At 37.8% G+C, this 21326-nt stretch overlaps 2 protein-coding genes across 3 annotated transcripts in view; both read left to right on the top strand.

The window, feature by feature from the left end:
• The first annotated feature begins 10278 nt into the window (after positions 1-10278).
• Positions 10279-21326, top strand: part of LOC111870952 (transcription initiation factor TFIID subunit 10) — a 17092-nt gene continuing 6044 nt past the window's right edge. The window contains exon 1 of the mRNA XM_023863626.2: positions 10279-10380. The gene's annotated coding sequence lies outside the window, so the exon portion shown is untranslated. The remainder of the gene's footprint in view (positions 10381-21326) is intronic.
• Positions 10390-19340, top strand: LOC111870951 (chloride intracellular channel exl-1). 2 transcript variants are annotated; one of them, XM_033754051.1, is made up of 4 exons: positions 10390-11082; positions 11200-11417; positions 12265-12538; positions 18400-19340. In XM_033754051.1, the coding sequence occupies exons 1-3, from the start codon at positions 10745-10747 to the stop codon at positions 12498-12500; spliced, it is 792 nt and encodes a 263-aa protein (XP_033609942.1). In that variant the 5' UTR covers positions 10390-10744; the 3' UTR covers positions 12501-12538; positions 18400-19340. The 2 variants fall into 2 exon arrangements, with proteins under 2 accessions (XP_033609942.1, XP_023719392.1); XM_023863624.2 differs by lacking the exon at positions 18400-19340 and having other exon boundaries at positions 12265-14056.

Raw genomic sequence — 21326 nt, 5'->3', positions numbered from 1 at the left:
GACATATAAAGGAAATGCAAAAATCACAATGTCAGGGCTCTCGAAATAAATGAGGGTCAAGGGTTACAAGCAGCACAATTTTTAGCACATTTTATGATAAAATATGAATGTACCTTACTGACAGCAGTTAAAAGTTAATTGCATGCCCACAAAAATTAAATTAAATTGTACTTCTGTATTCCTGAAATTTGCATAAAGAAAGCTGTGAACTACTTCTACTCTCATTTCTTCATCTAATATGATGACCAGTTATGGCCAGTACAAGTACCAGATTTATATATAAGCTAAATAAGCTAGTGCTTAGGGCCTTGCAATCTGAAGGACCTTCAAATATCAAGAATAAAAATCACCCATGAGATAACACAGCAGTCTCTTGCAGAATCAGGAAGATTGTATAATGTGACTGTATCGTGTCAGATTAGAACGATGGAAATAACGCACAGGAATGGCTATGACAATCAAAAACAGACTAGGAGATGACATTGCTCTTTGCAATGCAACTGTGAGATAGTTGCCATGCAATATATTAGTGCAGTTCCACATACATGAACTTTCATCCTTAACTTTTGTTTCTGGGTGTGTGTGTGTCTGTATATATATATATGGGCCTCACGGTGGCGTAGTTGGTTGAGACACTATGCTACAACCTGGAAGGTTGTGGATTTGAGTCCCGATGAGGTGGATTTTTTCAATTTACCTAATCCTTCCAGCTGCACTATGGCCCTGGGGTCGACTCAGACTCTAACATAAATGAGTACCAGGAATATTCCTGGTGGGTAAAGGGTGGTAGACGCATAAGGCTGACAACCTTACTGCCATCTGTGAGCCAATTGTCTAGAGAAAATGTGGGAGCCTTGACATCTCACAACCCTATGGGCCTTCATGACCTGTTACAGGGATAGAGTTAAAGTAAAAAAAAAAGGTATTCCTGCAACAGGCCATGGAGGCCCATAGGGTTGTGAGATATTGAGGTTCCCACATTTTCTTGAGAATCGGCTCACAGATGGCAGCAAGGTTGTCAGCCCTACATGCCAGCTGCCCTTTACCCCCAAGAATATTCCAAGAATATTCCTGGTACTCATTTCTCTTAGAGACTGAGTCGACCCCAGGGCCATAGTGCAGCTGGAAAGATTAGGTCAATTATAAAAATCCAATGACCTCATCAGGACTTGAACCCGTGACCTTCTGGCTTGTAGCATAGTGCACGCTAATCTTGACCTGGCCAATACTATGACCTATTAGTTACAACAAGACATGAAATTATATTATTATCACTTGATGCAATTCAAAATAAGAAAATACCATGCATATTTTTGCTTATAAGGAACCCGCAAGAATTATGCATTTGCAGAGTATTAAATTTAAAACAACGAACAACATAACAGTATGCTCAGTAGAAGACATATACCACACAAATGTATTTCTCATATTGCTGAACAGTGACAGCTGAAAAATGATGATAAAGCCAATGACAACAGCAAATTGAAATAAAATTGATCTACTGACATGTTTATAATATTGTTCTATAGAAAGCCACGATCCCAAACATGAAACTCAGTCTTTCATGTGTTTTTCAATGAAATTCCTACTGTGATTGAAATATAAAATATCAGTTCATTGTAATGGATTGTCAAAACATTGCACATACAACATTTCCACCATAACAGAAATGGGGGGGATATATCCTCAGAGTTATATACAAGTTAGCTATCAAATTATGGATCAGAGATATGAAAACTATAACCCTTGACAAAAGAACTTACATTTGAAGCTCACAGATTAGAAGTTAGCATGTCAGAATATGTACATTGCTAACCAAACTGGTTTACATATTTTGCAATAACAAATGTAAAAGGAACCCCAAAAATACTTTTTTATATATAAATTCTGAACCTCAGAAACAGTTGGGAAATATGCTGGGGCAACACACAAGCTGACACACAAAATATCCCTGTGCCAATGTCCCAGATAAGAACTGGATTTTCTTTGTGACTGTAAATGTGAATAATTCTTCACGTGTCTTTAGTCTTGGCACATAAGGGTAATTTTAAATTTTTCATCATAATAGAATATCAGTAATATCATATTCAGTGGTGTGCATATCCTAAAACGTGGTTCATTGTGAGTAATGATTTCCTTTTTGGTGCCTGCATTGGTGAGAAAAGGAAGGGATGTTTTTTCATGTTTGACAAAACATTGAACTGGAGAATACCATCCTCTGATACGTGACTCCATGTAGTTCAGCAGCATCTCAGATGAATGGACTGCCTCCATCTTTAGGGTTGAAATATAAGACAAAGAAGCTGCTTGCTTGCCTGCTTAGTCTTCGCCCCCTGAAGATAGAGGCAGTCTATTCATCTGAAATATAGGTGAACTTCTTTCTACCAGACATGACAACACAACTCAGAAGGCAGTACTCTTCATAATCACCACTGCGGGAATCTCAGATCCAACAAAAAATAAAATTTGAATTGAAATGTAGAGCTTGCACTTGTTTCAACTTCCATTATATTCTTAACATTGCAGCTGACCAACATAAAATGTTTCAGTCTATTTGGTACTGCAGAGCTGTATTTTATCATCATCATCAGTAATCTGTCAGACGACAGGTCCACAGTCTCTTCCAAAATAATTCCTCCACTTAATGCGATCTAGAGCTTTCTCCTTCAAATGACAGTATCCTCTTCTGTCCCCAAGGTCATCCAGCATCTTCTTACGTCTTCTTCGTCTTCTTGTCACTTCTATCTGCCCCTCTATCTTTCCTTCAATAACTTCTTTTAGAAGGCAGTTTCTGCGTAAAACATGACCAATCCAATTAGCCTTCCATTTTCTTATTTCGTGTAGGATATTCCTCTGCTCACTGACTCTAATTAACACTTCTTCATTTCTCACATAATCGGTCCAACTGATCTTCTCCATCCTTCTCCAACACCACATTTCGAAACTTTCCAGATGTTTCTGATCTACTGTATTTTATATCAAGTTGTAATGCTATTGACAGAAATATGAAGATGCAAGACAAGTCACTATAATCACAATATTTACATATTTTGTTACACAAAAGATATACATAATATCAAAATATATTATCTGCCTCTCTTCACAGTAGGGGGTTTATTACTGTAATTAAGTGAACAAAATCTTAATACAGTGAAGATGCACAGTATGACACAAAGAAGAGAGTTGTTTTGTACATCTTGAAATAAAAAACACTTTGGAAGTAAAATGAATGCTTCAAAGGTGGAATCAGAAACCTGCACTACTGACTGGAGCAATGAGGTTAAAGTGATTAAGTTTAAGACCAACATCAAATTAAAACTGAATTGTCATTCAGCTTCTCTTTTCAGTTCGCTATATAACTACACTGTATTAAGACTACACAGTGCCACATGATAGGACAGTTATTGACTGTGGAGTGGTTGGTGGAATGAGAACTGGCAGGGGAAACCAAGTTCTGTTAGAAAACCTGCCCCAGTGCAATTTTGTTCATCACAGATCCCACATGACCTGACTTTGGATCAAACTCAGCTTTGCCACATAATATTGCTTATTTCTGGGTACAGAACACTAATATTTGCTATTAAAGATTCATTAAAAATTATCATAGATATTATTTCTAGATTCGCTGATGCACAACAGAACCTGTGTGTTCGTAAATTTTCTCATCTCAAGAATACAGACCGAAAGCTAATGTAAAAGCACTTCTAATAATGAAATTAATTAATTAATTTAGTATGCAGATATAAAGGAGAAACGACAATTTAAATGAAAGTAATCCACCTGAATATGTGTTGAAATTCGCTTAGTGGGGGGTGGTGTCTGACTGGGTCCACTCGGCACGGTGGCTACTGATTGGCCTATTGTACTTGCCCGGGTGATTATGATGATGCAGAATTTGGTGGAATGAAGATTTGCATGGGAAACCGAAGTACTCTGAGAAAACCTGCCCCAGCACCACTTTGTCCACCACAAATCCCACTTGTCCAGACCCGGGATCGAACCCAGGCCGCTGCAGTGGGAAGCCAGCGACTAACCCCTTGAGCTATGGCGTGGCCTAAATGTGTGTTGAAAAGTATGATCTTGTGGGCTGTAGTGCCATTCAATTTGGTAAGAGTCCACTAACGCTTTGAGAGGAATGTATCACGATCTTCAGTGTTGAAGGGTGAGCGAAGCAAGAAGTAGGTGGCAAGCAGAGGAATATGGAGGTCATATGTTCCTTTGAAATGCCTATGGATTACAGCCTAACTACATAGCATTACAACCCAGATCATATTCTTCACAGCCACTATCATTAAACCTCAAATCTAGCATGAATATTTGTTCTTTTCTGTTTATATAATTTTCTTCAGCACTGTTGTGCCTTGAATTTATATGAGAAAGAACACTGCTGTAACACCACTGAACGTGGGGAAGAAATATAAGAAGAAGAAACTGAAAATAGATACATAAATACATGGATTATGTAGAGTGCAATGTTATTTCTTACATAGATGCACTTGTAATGTGGAAATCCATCTGAAATGGAGAGATTTTCAAATCTTTAAAGACTTCACCAAAGGACAGATTTGACTGCATTTCAATTGTTCATGTTTAACTCTGTGGAATATATATAGTCTCAAATTAAAATAGTATCTTTGAAATGACAGTCAGTTACACTGCTAATGTTGTCCTGAAAGGCTGGTTAGCTTCACTTTGAACTAAATGCAACATAAATTTTTAAAGCAGTTCTGATGTCACATACTGAAGAAATAACTATATATAATTGAATAATTTTACAACAAAGCTAGCACTTATGAACCTGTGATATTCTAAATACAGCAATGTTGTTCTCACAGAAAGTAAATACATTATGAATGTCCTACAGAATCTTGTCAATGTCTGTGGCAGGGCTCTAGAAATGTAACTATCTATTAGCCATTTAACAATCTCCATTATCCCGTATTCTTACAGGGTAGTAGAATATTAGGACTGAAAACAGAAGCTAATATACATATATATGGAGTATGCATGTAACATAATGGAGACGTGTGTCTCCAGCTAATAACGAACGCATATAAAGTATCCTCACATGTGACCATGTACTTGTGGCACTTTATTATTGAAACACATTAACTCACTTTCCACTAAACTCATCACAGAATTTGTTTTATTTATGCAAATTAGATCAGACACTTAAGCTGCCATGGAATCTGGATTTGGCACAAAATTATAAAAGTATATCTAAACAACACACATTTATGAGTATTGCACCTATATAACTATTTAACAAAAGGAACATAAGTAACTGATCAGTATATTGTAAAAATATGCTTTATTTCTTTATTGTATTCAAGACCTTATGGCAGTAAGAACTGTGTCCTTTTCTTTTTACCAGACATTCAAAGAGTTTTTCATATTCTTATGAATCAGTCACTAAAAAAAAAGATACTACTGGGCCTTACGCTGCCAAAGTCATAGCGTCATGACGTCCTTTTCTAAAAACCTTTTTAATATTAAATGCTCATTTTTACCTTATTCTTTCAAGTAAACTCTTTGAGCAGTGACATATTCTTGGGAAATCATCCATGTCAATGTGAAGCTGGGGTCCGACATTTGCAAAGACTGTGTCTGTCTCCATCATCAGGGGTTAATCAATATCAACCCCTGATTGTGGAGACAAAACCAGTCTCTGAAACATCAGTCACCAACTCCACATTAACACAGCTATTTTCCTGAGAAAATTACATTGCATGCTCTCACCATGAAACCTTCACATCATATATCTTTCTACGAGGTTTCCTTACACATTTCCACAGCGATTTTTTCCTTAGGCATACTACAAGATCGATCCAACATAAACTCTTTGGTTTAACTAATCTAACAATATTATGGAACATATAGAATAATAAAGACTCTTTTCAAATGTCTCCTATCATTACCTATTAATAGCACATGTAATTAAGTATATAGTCTGTAGTTATCTAACATATGCTTCAGATCTCTTAAAGCAGTTCATACATGAGTCAGATCAGATTGAAAATGATGCCAAGATGTCTGTCACTAGCCTGCAAAACGACACGCAACATTATATTTCAGTATGCTGGAAAGGTTCTAGATTCAAGTCTCAGAAGGCATGTAAAATAAATTAAAAATGGTTATAATAATCCTAATACATGAATGGATGAATCTTATTTGTACATACATTTACTATTGGATGTCAGGGGAGGATGGACATAAACTTGCAAGAACACTTATACTAATTCTGATCCTACAATAAATTGTGAAAACAGATCATTTAAAGAGGTTCCAATGGTCCTCAGTCAGTTTTTGGCACATTCAAACTGAAAAGCTGCAAAAATGTGCTTCACAGCATTGTCATGTGTCATGTCAATCTGTCTGCATGTAGCAATTCAAGAATCACTGAACAAATTTTCATGAAATTTCATACTGGGTAGTTTAACACTGAATTTGAATGGACGTGGGAAAAAGAGATCATCACAACACTCACTTGGAAGGACTAAGAAAAACCATGATAAATTTCAGCCATCATAGCTGATATCTCACCCAAGACTGAAGCCAAGCATCTTCCAAACAGAAGTCAGAAGAATTACCGCCTGAAGTGAGGTTTTTCATATTTTTACTCAATTCCTCCAAGCAAATGCCAGACAGCACCTTGATTAATCCGTGATTGCTTCCTCCAAGTTCCTTTCAAACTCACCATTCTTAATTATTCCACCATCTGACACTATATAACCTACACCAGTGTTTCTCAAACTGTGGTCTTTGGATCCGTGGTGTGGTGAATGAGTATTTTAAAATATTTACTCAAAATTGGTGGCTGTAAAAAATGGTTTATGGCAACTCTTACTGTAATTTTTCTCCTGTTTGCAGAAATAAGCATAACTGCATGCTAGGAGAATGTTTAATTACAGCTTAGTGATCCCCATGTCTGCTCACTGCCCGTATAGCGGTATGCAGTTGAAGTTGGAGAAACACTGGTCTACATATTGGACACCCCACCATCCCTTCCCAAAATAAACATTTTCTAAATATTTATAAGAAGATGTAGAAAAAACTGAAACATGCAATTTAATTCTGACACATTATTTCTGTAAGCGTTATAATTTTCAAGAGAATTAAACACAATGGAACAAACTTGCCAGTATTGTAATGTTACCTGTATATTTCCTGACTTGTTTATATACAGTTGTATATCTAAGTGAAACATATTGGGAGTTCTGGTACAAATGTACAGACATTATAATAGAAAGAGAGGCAAAAAACGGATAATTAATAATAAATAAACGATATATAAAAAGTCATACAGTAGCCATTTTGAAATGTACTACGAAAATAAAAAAATGTATCCTCATGATGTAAGTGTTTTGTGAGAATATTCTGCATCTTTTTGGCTACCCTGTCATCAGTAATAAACTGTCTCATTAGGAATCACATTAATTTGTTAGATCTCTGAAACAGCAATGGAGAATACTCTAATGAGATTTGCAGGGTTTTCATAAAAGCAATCTGCATTTCTGGTAAACATTGCTATAGTTGTCACATCTGTTAAAATCAGGCATTCTGAAACCTTCCAGCCATAATGTAAAATTAAATCTGTGAATTGGGCTCCAATTTTGTCAATGAAACATCAGAGTTCAATGCAGATGGGGATGCTGACATAGCCCTGTTGTGATATGTGTACCCCCGTCCATCAAGGGAGTATATCTTCTGCTAGGAGTTTGTTTCATATCCTGTGTCAACCTTCTTATACTGATTGTAACTCCGGCTGTCATACTGCAGGGGCGGATTTGCTTCTTTTGGCACCACTGGGAAGCAGCACCACAGAATGAACGCAATGAACGCTACAAACGTTCCAATAAGTAAAATAAAGTCTTCAATTGTCTGAAAAATGCACAAGAGAGAAAATTATGAGTTTCATGATTATTTAGACAATAACTGAGTCAATATATTGACTAGGCTATGGGCTGGATGACCTGGTAATTGGGGTTCAATTCCTGACAGGCAGAGATTTTTCTCTATGGCCCAAACAGCCTCCCATCCAATGGGTACTGGAGGCTTGTGTCACAAATGTAGAGTGGCTGGGGGTCTGAAGCTGACTATTAACTGTCACTAACATGGCTAGAGATGATTAACATGTATAACAGATGCATGATATGTTTGCTGTGAGATAACATAATTAAAAGTGTCATATTGGAAAAAAAGTAAAGTTATCCCTGTAACAGGCTATGAAGGCAGATAGAGCTGTGAGACATTGAGGCTCACACATTTTCTCTTAGATAATCAGCTCAGAAATGGCAGCAAGGTTGTCAGCCTTACGCACTGGCCACCCTTTACCCCCCAGGAATATTCCTGGTACTTATTTCAGTTGACCCCAAGGCCATAATGTGGCTGGAAGAATTAGGTAAATTGAAGAAAATCCACCTCATCAGGACTCGAACTCGTGACCTTCCGGCTTGTAGCATAGTGCCTCAACCAACTACACTACCACATACCCCTTTAGAACTGTCATATTCTCACACCTAGTCTAAAACAAATTTGTTAAGTATTCTAACTTTTAAATACAAGGTACATCAACTGCACATCATGGTAATCATGAAATGTCCACAAAATAAGTTAATTTCTATAAATCTAAAAGGATCTATGACATTTAGAGAAATGTCTATTCCACTTTGTTCTTGAATCACAATATAAAAATATTTAAGAAACCATTAAAGAAGTACATCCTATCTCACTTCAGCTCTGTGGAATAATTTACCTTAATTGAAAATTCTGAAATATAAATATATGGAAGTTACAATGGGTTTGTTCTTTCATATAATTATTTTGGTGTAATTCTGTATCATAGGAGATGTCTATAAATATGTAAAAAGCTTTCACACCTCTGTATTTGTATTTATATTTGTACTTGAAACAAATACTGTATTTTTATTATGACATGTTCTACATCTTTCACTTAGGCCTCCTGTGAAGAATCTGTGGAATGCATATAATTTCTCTTCTGCTCTAGTCTATTCCATATTATGATAATGATGGCTAAACTAGATTTGTAGTCTCTTTTGTGAATATGAAAACCAAGAAAAGAAGAAATTTCAATGAATGAGATCAGACTTTTAATTACTATAATAGGAATTTTGAGGTTTTCATGGCTCTGTAAATTTGGACTATATTTGGACCATTTCAATTGACCTAATCCTTCCAGCTGCACTATGGCCCTGGGGTTCACTCAGCCTCTAACAGAAATGAGAACCAGGAATTAAATAAATAATTTTCCTGGGGAGTAAAGCGCGCCCGGTGTGTAAGGCTGACAACCTTACCGCCATGGTGGCTATGATTTATTTGGAGAAATAGCTGTCCCTATTTTTGGGACAGAAACCTCCCTAATAAACGCACTGGAGGAACATGCTACCTTGCCTCCAGAGTAACAGAACGAGTTAACAGTTTCTCCAAAATTCTGATAACCACCTACAACACTACATGGTGTCATAACTCAACTGGTCCACTAGCTAAGTCTAGTTATACTATTTCAGTAGTAACTACGACAAGATAGTTTCTGTTCTAGCTCCTGTAGAAATTTTAAGTCATGTGGATCTAGAAATATATTCATTTTCAAACTGCTTAATTGAAAAATAGACACCAATTCACATAAAAGTGACATTTACTTACTGGTTCTTCTCCTAGAAGAACAGAATTCATGAGATACATGAAATCATCAAAAGGAGTCATATTGTCAGACTTTAGACTATCATGTTTTTGCTTGCGTTTTTCATGGCAAACTTTGCTATCATTAATCCTGCGACTTTATTTAATTTGCATCCATAACCACCTGAAAAGTAAGAGAACAAATTTAAAATCCATACATTCACATGGTTAAGTTTTCATATGAACCTTAACCAACACAAAAAGGATACGATCTAGACTGTCAGTGCATGTAAACGGATAAATACAATATAATGGCGTTTTACTGTCCGTCCTACATCATATTTCTATGTCAAACATACATCATTGCTAAAATTCAGCCAATTCGGGAAAATTATACAAGATTCACTCTTTTGACAGTTTGCTATGGAACTAGTTGTAATGGTGAATTTTTCATAATGGAACAATGTGTGACGCAATTACTAAATATTATGTTTTAGAAAGTCATAAATTTAAATTAGTGACACTTAGTGTTCATATAATTATTAACTTTTACTATCGACACAAATAACATGTTGCAGTTCCTTATTCGGAATCCCGATAAAATGCATCTCGTTTGCGTTACTTCTCATGCTTTTCATCCGTCTCATGGCGTAAATACCGGAAAGAGGAAAGGACAACAAGATATTTTTTTATGCTGTTCCGGTCTGATTGGCAGAAATAGGAAACAATAGCACATTGCAGGTAAGTGTTTTTATACGGTTATTCTTGCTTAATTTCTTGAGGAAAAATGTTTAAGTAAACGTGTGTCTTGCTCTACTTTAAAATGGTATATTCTATACCAAACATTTTGCAGAATAAGAGGTGTCGTAGTCTAGCTATTTTTAGTTGCTGAAGAAGTGGCATATAAATAGCACAGCACTGCGACATCTGCTTTAAAAATTTCCAGTCGACACTTATTAAGAGAAGAGTTTTAATCATTAAGTGCATTCGATTTTGTATATGTGCAGTTTGAAGAAAGTTGACACTTAACCTCATACTTGCGGGGGATGTAAATCAACAGACGCTGGACGGTATAAACGTTCACGGAACCAAGATTTTAGGAACTATGAACCAGTCTTCTAATCTAACTTTATTTGTGAAGGCGGGGAAGGATGAGAAGTGTTTAGGGGCGTGCCCTCAGAGTCATCGTGTTCTCATGTTAGCTGAACTAAAGGTTGCAGCCAAAATATTGCCACAGTTCAAAACTATTCCTGTGAATGTATCAAGGCCACCCGAAGTTTTCAGTCGTTTAGGTTTGAGACTGAGAGTTCCAGCGTTATACTTGGGTTTAGATGAAGATCCAATTGATGTGGCTGATGATATTGTTTCACTGCTGGAATCTCGTTTTCCTGGCGGGATTTTGCAACAGAATCAAGAAGACCCCGAGGCAGAACTAGTGACCAGGTATGCTACTGTACATCTTAGGCAGTTGATATTATGTATGATAATGTGTAAATATCTCCATTAGACTTGCAGTGATAAGTGTATTCTTTTATCCCATTTCGTATTTCTTGTTGACAGGGATTTCTTCTCTCGGTTTTGCTTTTATGTACGTGGTGTTGCGAAGGATGGAAGCCAATTGGAGTCTGAGCTTCGACGTATTGACTTTTACCTGCAGAATGCAAGTAGCCATGGCAGTGGCAATAGTTTGTTTCTTTGTGGCCCAAGGCCATCACTTTTGGATTGCGAAGTGCTACCCAAGTTGCACCAAGTTAGAGTTGCTGCAGCCGGTATTAAAGGTCTGTGTCATTAAAAGATTTGGTTTTATAGTATTTTTGCCGAAGAACAGCAAAGCTTGTATGGATTCCCCAGTGTGCTCATGTTAGTTTGTGACATTCTTCTCACTTCATGCAGGCTCTGTCCACTTTGCTGTATTTTGTATAAATTTTCTGCAGATGTGGTTGAAGTTGGACGGTTGGCAGGAGAATACATTTAATAATAAAATGTATTAAGTTCAGTTTCAGTGTTTGCATAAGGCACGGGTTGTATTGGACTAATATGAATCAATAATGTAGTCACCTGAAAGTTGTAAAAGCTATCCATGTAACAGGCTGTGGAGGCCAGTAGGTGTGTGAGATGTCAAGGCTCTCACATTTTGTAGACAGTCAGCTCACAGATGGTGGTGAGGTTGTCAGCCTTACGTACTGGCCACCCATTACCCCAAGGAAGATTCCTGGTACTCATTTTTGTTAAGAGGCTGAGTTGACCCCAGGGTCACAGTGTGGCTGGAAGAATTAGATCAATGGAAAAATCCAATGGTCTCATCAGGAATTGATCCTGTGACATTCCAGCTTCTAGCAGTGCCTCAACCAACTACTCTACCACATGCCCTCTTCTGACAGTTGTAGTCTCAGATATATTTCATTCAGTAGTTCCAGAGGTTAGCTCTGTGCATTCCCTACATGTATCCATTTCATGGATTTTGTCTCCAAGAAGTTATCGGTGCTTACATCATGCAGCAGTGAAATGATTAATATGTTGTTCGTGAAGTTGAGTGATATATTTGTGAAAAGTCTGAATGATGATGTACTGATATTTTAAATTTATGTGTACTTAAGAACATGGATTTTCCTGTTGTTTGTTTAGGTTATGAAATCCCATCAAACTTGACTGGGCTGTGGCGTTACCTCCATTCTGCTTATGCAGAACCAGCATTTGTTCGCACTTGCCCTTCTGATGCTGAAATCTTGCTTCATTGGCTTGAGCACATTGGAGAGTCACCAGCCAACATCCGCAAGCAGCAACATCTAGTGCTCAATGAAAAGATCCCTCAGTATTCATTCAGTGTGCCTGTGTTTGCAAAACCAGTAGTACTTGAGTAACACTGCTACTTCCATAGTACAACATTTCACATGGAATGGTAATGTTCACAGTGGCTAATCCTGTGATTCCCAAACTTTGTCACTCTATGAACCCTCTCAAGAAAACAGAACCCCCTAAATTTTTCCTGAGAATTTGTTCCTTGTGTATCCTTTGCTGTACCTGAAGACATGCTGTACAGCTAAACTTTCTTAGCTTTTGATTAATTTTTTCCTTCTGAAAGAAAAGTTTTCATGTGGACCAGGAAAATTTTTCTGATACAGGTAACAAATATAACCCTTCCATGGATAGTATTGGCCTTAAAATTATTGGCTTTTAAGCATTCACCTTAGGAAATCCACTGAAATATTTTTGATATCCACAGAGTTTGGGAAGTGCATATTTGAAACTGAACAAGAAATTGAAATGGGTTCTGTCATTTGTCAAACTGTTGAAAAATTAAAATTATGCTCTTTGTATCCAAATCACCGCATCCCACCATAACTACAACCATTAGATGGCTAATATTGATCAGAAAAGTAAACATTAGTTAGGTTGCTTTCTATGTTCTCATGATATTACAAACTGGAGAATCAAAATCTTCAGTCATTAGTTATTCTAAAATTAACTTCAAAAATTGTGATGGACTGGGCATGTAGGTTGAATGGAAGAAATGCATTGAAATGGGGCTGAGAAAACTGAAAGCAGTCAATTGGAAGAATGACAGAGAGAGTAGGATAATATTCAAATGGCTCACGAAAGAGTATATTTATGCAACGTAGACTGGATGTAATTAGTTAAGGATCAGGTTCCGTGTTAGGCTTTAGTATTGCCACGTAACATTACCATGTTGCTATTGTAACTTCCTTTTAGTACAAAACGTAATTGCCATCTTTAGTCTGCTGCAGCTTTACAGTACATATAGATAGGATTTTGAACTGCTTTGTTATTTATAAATGAGCTGTGTTGTATATATAAGAATAATGTGAAGTTAGGTCTGATATTAAACTTAATATTTAATCCACAATCACAGTACTACAATAAAGTCGTAGGAGCAGGTGGTGGTATTTTGCGTGTTCAGATAGATTTCTTAAAAAAAAGTGTCATGGATATATTTCACAGTTCGCAGGATTTTGATGGAAAAGGAAAATCAGATATGCTTTAAAGACATCCTTGAGCTGTTGTGGCTTTACTATTGGTGTAATTTGCTGAACATAACAGTGCACCTGTTGTTACTCCAACTTTCTTGCTTCTGGGTTTGGATCTCAACCTGATATTAGTTGACTCATGACTAAGGTTTCCTCAGTCATTCCAAGAAAATTCTGGGATAGCACCTAAAAAGAGGCTGCTACATCCTTTACAGGTATCCTATCATTTGATCCCATATAATTCAAGATTTGGACAAAGCAAAATCTAGAATTTTTTCAAGTTCTAGGCCACATTTTTTAAAGTCTGCATTTGAATTTATCTTTTTGTGTAATTGTAGGCCACCTAAGATGGCATAGCCAGTATAGTGACTAGGCTACAGGGTGACCAGGGTTCGAATCTCAGGAGAGGCAGGTTTTTTTATTACTATTATTTCCTGGGGCACGCAATAGCATAGTTGGTTGAGGCACTGTGCTACAGGCCAGAAAGTCATGGGTTTGAGTCCTGATGGGGTGGATTTTTTCAATTGACCTAATCCTACCAGCCGCACTATGGTCCTGGGGTCAACTCAGCCACTAACAGAAATGAGTACCAGGAATCTCCCTAGGGGTTAGAGGGTGGCTGGCATGTAAGGCTGACAGCCTTAATGCCATGTCATTTCATTTATTCACCTTCCATAAATCCTGTCGAGAGTACATTCTCATGCGGATGTGGAGATCATCCTAGTTACAGTCACAACTAAGAATTACAGTTGTCATCCAGTAGCATACCCATTTGTAATAAAATACTGATAAACATTTTTTTCCCCTTGGCACTACAGCCCCAGCGGGCCTAGGCCTACCTCCACGAACTTCTCCATTCACTTCAGTTTTTCTAGATCTTACACATTTGGTAAGACTCCTTGGGTGGGCGATCAACTCGTCGCAAGGCCTCTACCTGTACACAAACAGAAAAACGCGCACACAAACTAAACATTCATGCCCTGAGTGGGATTCGAACCCATGATCCCGGTTTCCAAGCGAGCGAAGACAGTACATGCCTTAGACCATTCGGCTGCCGTGACTGGCACAGGGTTAGCATTACCTTTATTATTATTCCCCAGGGGTAAAGCCACAGAGATGTGATGCTGACCAGTTTCCAATAGTCTTCATTGTGTAAAGTATAACAAAACACAGGGTCATCTTCACCTTTTACAGTAGGCAAGTTATATGTTAGGGGAGCCAGGATAGCGCAGTTGATGTAGCAACAGCCTACGGGCTGTACAGCTGAGGGGTCAGAGTTGCAAGTCCCAGTAGGGGCAAGATTTTTCTTCTCCATGTCGTCCAGACTGGTTCTCGGGCCAGCCCAGCCTCCTATTCAGTGGGTACCAGGGGCCCTTTCCTGGAGTTTGAAGCTGACCACTCATCCCTAACTAGTGGTGAGGTCAAGAATATATGGATCTGTACTCCCACTGCCTCACATGTCTTCATGGTATAGTGCCTAATTAGTTAAGCTCAGGGACATTGCCTGCCTACCAGCTATATATCAGAGAATTTTGTGCCTTATATTGGTACTCTAGGACCCATCTATGAGAGTTATTTCTCCCATCCATACTATGTATCTCTATTCCCACTCAGTTCAGATATTGTTGTCTTTGATATTTTGCCTTGTCCTGCAAACTTAAGGTAAGCCATGAAATTTTATATTTAGTAATGCCTCTTATAAACTGTAATATTAATAATATATTTAATATATGTAGACTATATTTTTGTAACACTTATACAGCATGAACTGGTTATTTATGATATATTACAGACTGTACAAAATATATTTTATTATTGATATATTTACATTGTAACAGTGATAAATATTAATCCTTTCCATGTTTAGTTTTACGTGATAAAAATGATGCTTTTGTTTTTATATATCCATGCAGTTTGGATTTATTTTTCAGGAACTCAGGCTTACAATATGAATTGTGGAAAATGTGACCAGGGAAGTATATTTTCACAGCAGTTATAAAATACCAAAATGATTCAGAGCTGTAAGATAAGTCATTTATAGCATGGAAAGGGTTTAAATTTTACCAAAGAAATCACTGCTATATTGCTGTGTCAGATAATCAGAAAATAATGATGTACTGACCTTAACTTCATAGTGTTTGCTTGAGTTTTNGTCTGTTTTTTTTTTTTTTTTTTTTTTTTTTTTGCAAAAATTTTGAAATACTTTCCAGCATTGCATGTTCTTCACTCACAACAATATCTTGGTAAATATGAGATGTGATTTCTGGGACTTATCTTTTCAGATTAGTATCATAAGCACAATTTAGTAGGCACTGAATATAATCTAATTATGTTCAGTTAGGTCTGTAGGATTGGATTCACCTGGCTAAGGTTAGAGTTAAGCGTTGTATTGTTTTGAACATATTAATGAATGTTTGGGTTCCATAATACGGTGGGAATTTCTTTATTAGCAGCTGTTAACTTTTGAAGACAGACAGCTAGTCCGTGAAGTTAGATAATATTACAATATTAATATCTTTTATGCATATGTGCTATATTATAGGAGTTTAGTTTTTGCAATATTTAGTACAGACATATTCATAAGTGGAGTTTAATTTTTTTTGAGGATATTACAATGGTAGGCTCTGGAATGATGAGACATGGTGAACTCTGGAACATTTTGTTCCACTGGAGTGTCTTCTTTACTTTCATTTTGTATTGATCTGTTTAAATTAAGCTTTATGCCTTAGCTCAAGCGGTTAGTCGCTGGCTTCCCACTGTGGCAGCCCGGGTTCGATCCCAGGTCTTGTCAAGTGACGCTGGGATGGGTTTTCTCTTAGTACTTCGGTTTCCCTTGCCAGTCTTCATTCCACCAAATTCTCCATGATAATCACCCGGGGCAGGTACTCCTTCTTGATAACAAATCTCTCACTGTATTTCTTCTGGTTCTTGGGCTGGTCTCTAGTCTTCTGCTACTCAGTACATCTGATTGCTCTGATAGGCAAATTCCTCTCCTTTCATAACTTCAGGAGAACTGTATAGATATCACGGCCTTCAAGGGTTCCAATACTGTGTCATGAATGCGTTGCCTTGGAAACCTACGTATTCATTCCCAAGCAAGTGTTTCGTTTCTAAGTGTTTACAACATGTTTCCTGTAACAACACGTTCACCGCTGTATGTTGTAATGGGAACATTGCTGAGCAACAGACATATGGTTCTGACTGCACTATTAGGGCTTTCAGTTGTCACATCACAGTATATAAGGATCTTGACTTTTTTGAGGGCATCAATGTCCACCTGTATTGCCCTGTGTATGTAGAGGCCTATAGTGGTCTGGTGCCCCCTATCTCAGGAGTCCTAATGCTTCCCAGAATTAGGCTCTAACACCGTACAGAGAATCATCATCGTCATCATCATCACTGGCACAACAGCCCTTTGTGAGCCCTGGCCTTCCTCAGGATTGCTCGCTATTCTTCTCTATTCGATGCTACATTACTCCAGTTCTTTACACCCAAAATTCTTATGTCCTGCCACACACATTCTTCCCATCTTAACCTTGGTCTTCCCACTCTCCTATTTCCTTCGTACAGAGAATCTGTGATTTCTATTTCATGGTACACTGTGGCCAGTACATGTGGCATGGTTGTACAGAGGAAGTACATGACACTGCTGGAAAGCATTAGTTGAGCTTGTATGGTGTAGTAATTAGGTTTACTGGGCATTAACATTGTGTATTATACATAATCATAATCTGTCTGTAGGATTGGCTGTAGTACAAAGCTTGTTGGCAATGTTTATATTGTGTTCACTCACCAAAGAATTTATAAAATATTTTTTGCAATGTTGCTTATGCATACAGTGTGATGGCTGAAGCTGTGTATTGAAATTATGCCAGATATGGTGGAACAGAGGAAACAAGAGAACTACTGCAGGAAATGCTTGAATTATGATGATAGGCACAGCGTAACCTGTCACAAAGATCAGAGAGAAAAATGTCATTAGAGTAAAACACTGTAAAATGACTTATATTAGAATTGAATGTTATTGTAATAATTAGATTTCAATGTATGTAATGGTGTTTGAAAGTTTCAGCTTCATTGAAAGTGGAAATAATAACATTTTAGTTTATTAGTTGAAGTGAGGTGACACCAAATCTCATGATACTTTGGTGTGGAAGGTGCTTGTTGTGCCTTCCCCTGATAAAAAGATGAGTATGGGGCATTGGTGGAATAAATTGGCAAGAGAACTCTAAAGTATTCAGGTTAGAATCTTCCCCAGTGCCGTTTTGTCCACCACAAATCCCACATTGACTACCCTAAGATTGAAATGGTACATCCGTGGTGAGAATCTGCTTAATAATTACCTGAGCTATGGCATTACCATTTCAGTCATCCTTTCTGCGTGAAGCGTAGTCAGAATACCAAAAGCCTTTGTTAATTCAAAGTGAATACATTCTGCTTTTGGTAACTGAACCAGCAAAGTTGAAAGTTGAAAGTAAAAAAAAAAAATACAAGCTCTGAGCAGACATGCTTAACATGCAGGTTCATGTGCTGACAGTAGACTTCATTCCCTTTTCCTTGTAAAGTGACCTGTCTGTAAAATGTGAGGACACAGATTTCATGTGTTTTCTTGAACAGAGTCCAAGACGCCATACTCTGTATGATATTAAGTACAGATATTTATGTTGTTAAGTATATACTGTTTAAAATTAATTTTATATATAATTAAGATTTTTTCTCATTCATGCATAATGTTTATCAGTGCTTTTAATAATTCTTAATATTTTTGTTAAAGGTCAACAGAATTTTGCAGATGTACACCCAAAATACTAACTTAACTGTTTCACTTGGGATTTGTTTGAAACTGGCTGCTCCCTGCAGTAACAGAGAATTACTATAATTGGAAAAGATCTAATACAGAAAAACCATGTGCCCTTAAGAGCTGTAATGTGAGTGTCAGAATTATATACTAATAAATGATAAAACAGAAAGACAAAGTGGACTGCAGTTTTTTTCCTTATGATATACTGGTTGGATTAATTTTACTGAGGATCGGGTACCAGTGGCAGGTTCTTGTGAACATGGTAATGGACCTTTGGGTTCCACAGAAGGTGGAGAATTTCTTGACTAGGTGGCTGTTAGCTTATCAAGGACTCTGCTCCATGAGGGGATTGTCAGATATAATGTGGTGCTTGGACACAGGTTTCCTTGATTTTGGCATATATTTGAGGACTAGACACAGAGTTTTGATTGGTAATTGGATTTATTCAACACTACAGATCATAACTGCAAATAATTATTGCGCTCTCTCTAATTCACGCACTTTACTATTCATTATATCACACGCTAAGTCTCCTCAGATTGTCTTCACCAGTCGTTGCTTTGTAACAGATCTCAACAGTGACCTCAGCTTCTGTCAGTCCAGTCTGGCTGCTGTCTTGCATCTTACGTGCTCCCAATGCCCTCACGCTCGGCTTCTGGGCCACAACTGCCTAACCACAGTCAGTTACTTTATGACTGGCGGTGTATCTCCAATCAGTTCGTCTTGGCGCCAAGCCCCTGGAGACTCACAACCAGAGTCCCACCCCATCTGATCCCTTGCAGTCATAGCCCTTATGTAACATCCTCTCTCATGAGAAGGTGTGTTTGTCTCATGAATTGAATATGCTTGGCTTTTTGTCAAATGTATGTATCGCACATATAGCATGTTATTGAAAGTTCTTCCTTTTGCACTATATACAAGGCCTTTGTCAGTCCAGGCTTTGCAAAGCAGATCATGCAAACCTTACTTATGCTACAACAGCAGTTAGATCATTTAAATTGTCGTGAGCATGACCACCGCCACGTTTAAGCCTCTTGTATTTTCTGTGTATGGCTTTGCCTTCTATACTACAAGCATGTTCATTTTGTTGATTTTGTATGACTTCTGCTTGTTGCCATCACAGTTTTCATATATAATCATATACATATGGAAGATCAAAAGCTGTGTGCACCTAGGAAAATTTCCAGTGGTGCAGTGAACCATGTTTTGTAGTCGCTGCAATTTTAAGAGGTAGGTGTCTGCCACTAATTTCCAGGCGGTGCAAGCATAAGTCATTACTGATCTGATCAGTGCTCTATGAGGGTTAGTTTAATGCTGACACTTAAACACTCCCTTCTGAATAGGGAACAGGTTCTAATAAATGTTCTGAAGGCCTTGGCATCAATCATTTCTATGTGCAGTCTCCATGTAATCCTCTTATTGAAGATTACACCGAGATATTTTGCATGATTGACAAAGGTGATATTCCATCCATTCAGTGTAAGATGAGCCTCAGGGGGCCTAAAGCTGTAAGAAAAGTAGATGGCCTGAGTCCTATCATCATTGATTGTTATATTCCAGTGTTCACATGAAATCTCAATAGCACCATGGCTGTACTGCAGTTTTCTGGGAATATAACCCTTTTTGCTGTTTTGCACATATGTACAAGTGTTATCAGCAAAGAGACATAGATAGACACCAGGTATTTGGGGCATATCATTTATATATATATAGTGACATATTTGTGCTATGCAGGACACCCTCTCCTCCACCAGTGGTGACATGACAGCATCGGAGCGCTGTCGCTGCTACGGTAACAGGCCAGTCAACACTCCGCCGTCCCCCCCCTCCCCTGCAATAACATAACAGCACTTCCCACTGTGATGTAACAGGGGACACCGCTGTAACATGAGGCAACAGGGAACGGTATAAAAAGCCGGCTGAACAGTATGTGACCAGAGTGTGTGATTGTGAAGTTGTCGAGTTCAGTTGAAGTATAGCAGCAGTCATGGAAATACCCAAATTCATGGTTAGAAGATTTTATGTGATAGTGTGCGATAACGGAGAAGTCAGCCAGTGAAGACTTATTGTGTGCCTTCAAGACTTTGTGTGTGCGGTAGTACAATTGTATTGGGCGTGTGTAATATGGTGGCATTTGTATAGCTCCCTTGTTGCACTGTGAATAAGTGAAGACTGTTGAAGATAGTGTGAAGAGATTATTGTGTGGGGTTTGTAAATTGTCTAAACCCACAACAGTGTTATGAGTATTTGTAGTTACGACTTGTAGGTTGTTAAATAAACCAATTAACAATCCGAACAGCGTCTTCAGTAACAAAACACGTTACAATATACATATACTGTGGAATGTGGGGGCAGGATGGAACCGTGTGCCACCCCACTTGTGTATGTATCCCCTGGTGCAGATGTTTCTCCTTCTATCAAGACTCTGAAGCTAATAAGCTTGATTAGACTGATCAAAAATTTTAATTCTGGTTATTTATGTACCAGGCCAAGGTTTTGTCGAGGGCTTTTTCAGTGTCCAAGAATACAGCAGCCATAGACATGTTGTTGAAATTTAAGGTGATGTCTGTAAGCCCCAGCCTTTGATGTGTAGTGCTGTGACAGGAATGGAAACCAAACTGGCATACATTAAGCAGGCCTCTTTCTTCAGTGTGCCTTAGGACTATGTTTCAGAATAACTTACTCGAATAGCTTGCCTGTTATAGACAAGAGGCTAATCGGATGTAAATTTTGAGAGAATTTGGGATCAACAATCAAATTCCTTCCGTCAAATGTGACACTTTTTTAAGTTTTCCACCTCGTCACCACCTGCCTTACATGTTTCGGCTCACCACGGAGCCATCATCAGAGGCATTTATAGTAGAAAAAGAAATCACCAACACACAAAACTTCACTTTGTC

The sequence above is a fragment of the Cryptotermes secundus genome, unplaced genomic scaffold, assembly GCF_002891405.2.
Source record: "Cryptotermes secundus unplaced genomic scaffold, Csec_1.0 scaffold1044, whole genome shotgun sequence".
Lineage (NCBI taxonomy): Eukaryota > Metazoa > Arthropoda > Insecta > Blattodea > Kalotermitidae > Cryptotermes > Cryptotermes secundus.
The sequence above is the reverse complement of the archived record's forward strand: the minus strand, read 5'-3'. Positions and strand labels throughout refer to the sequence as shown.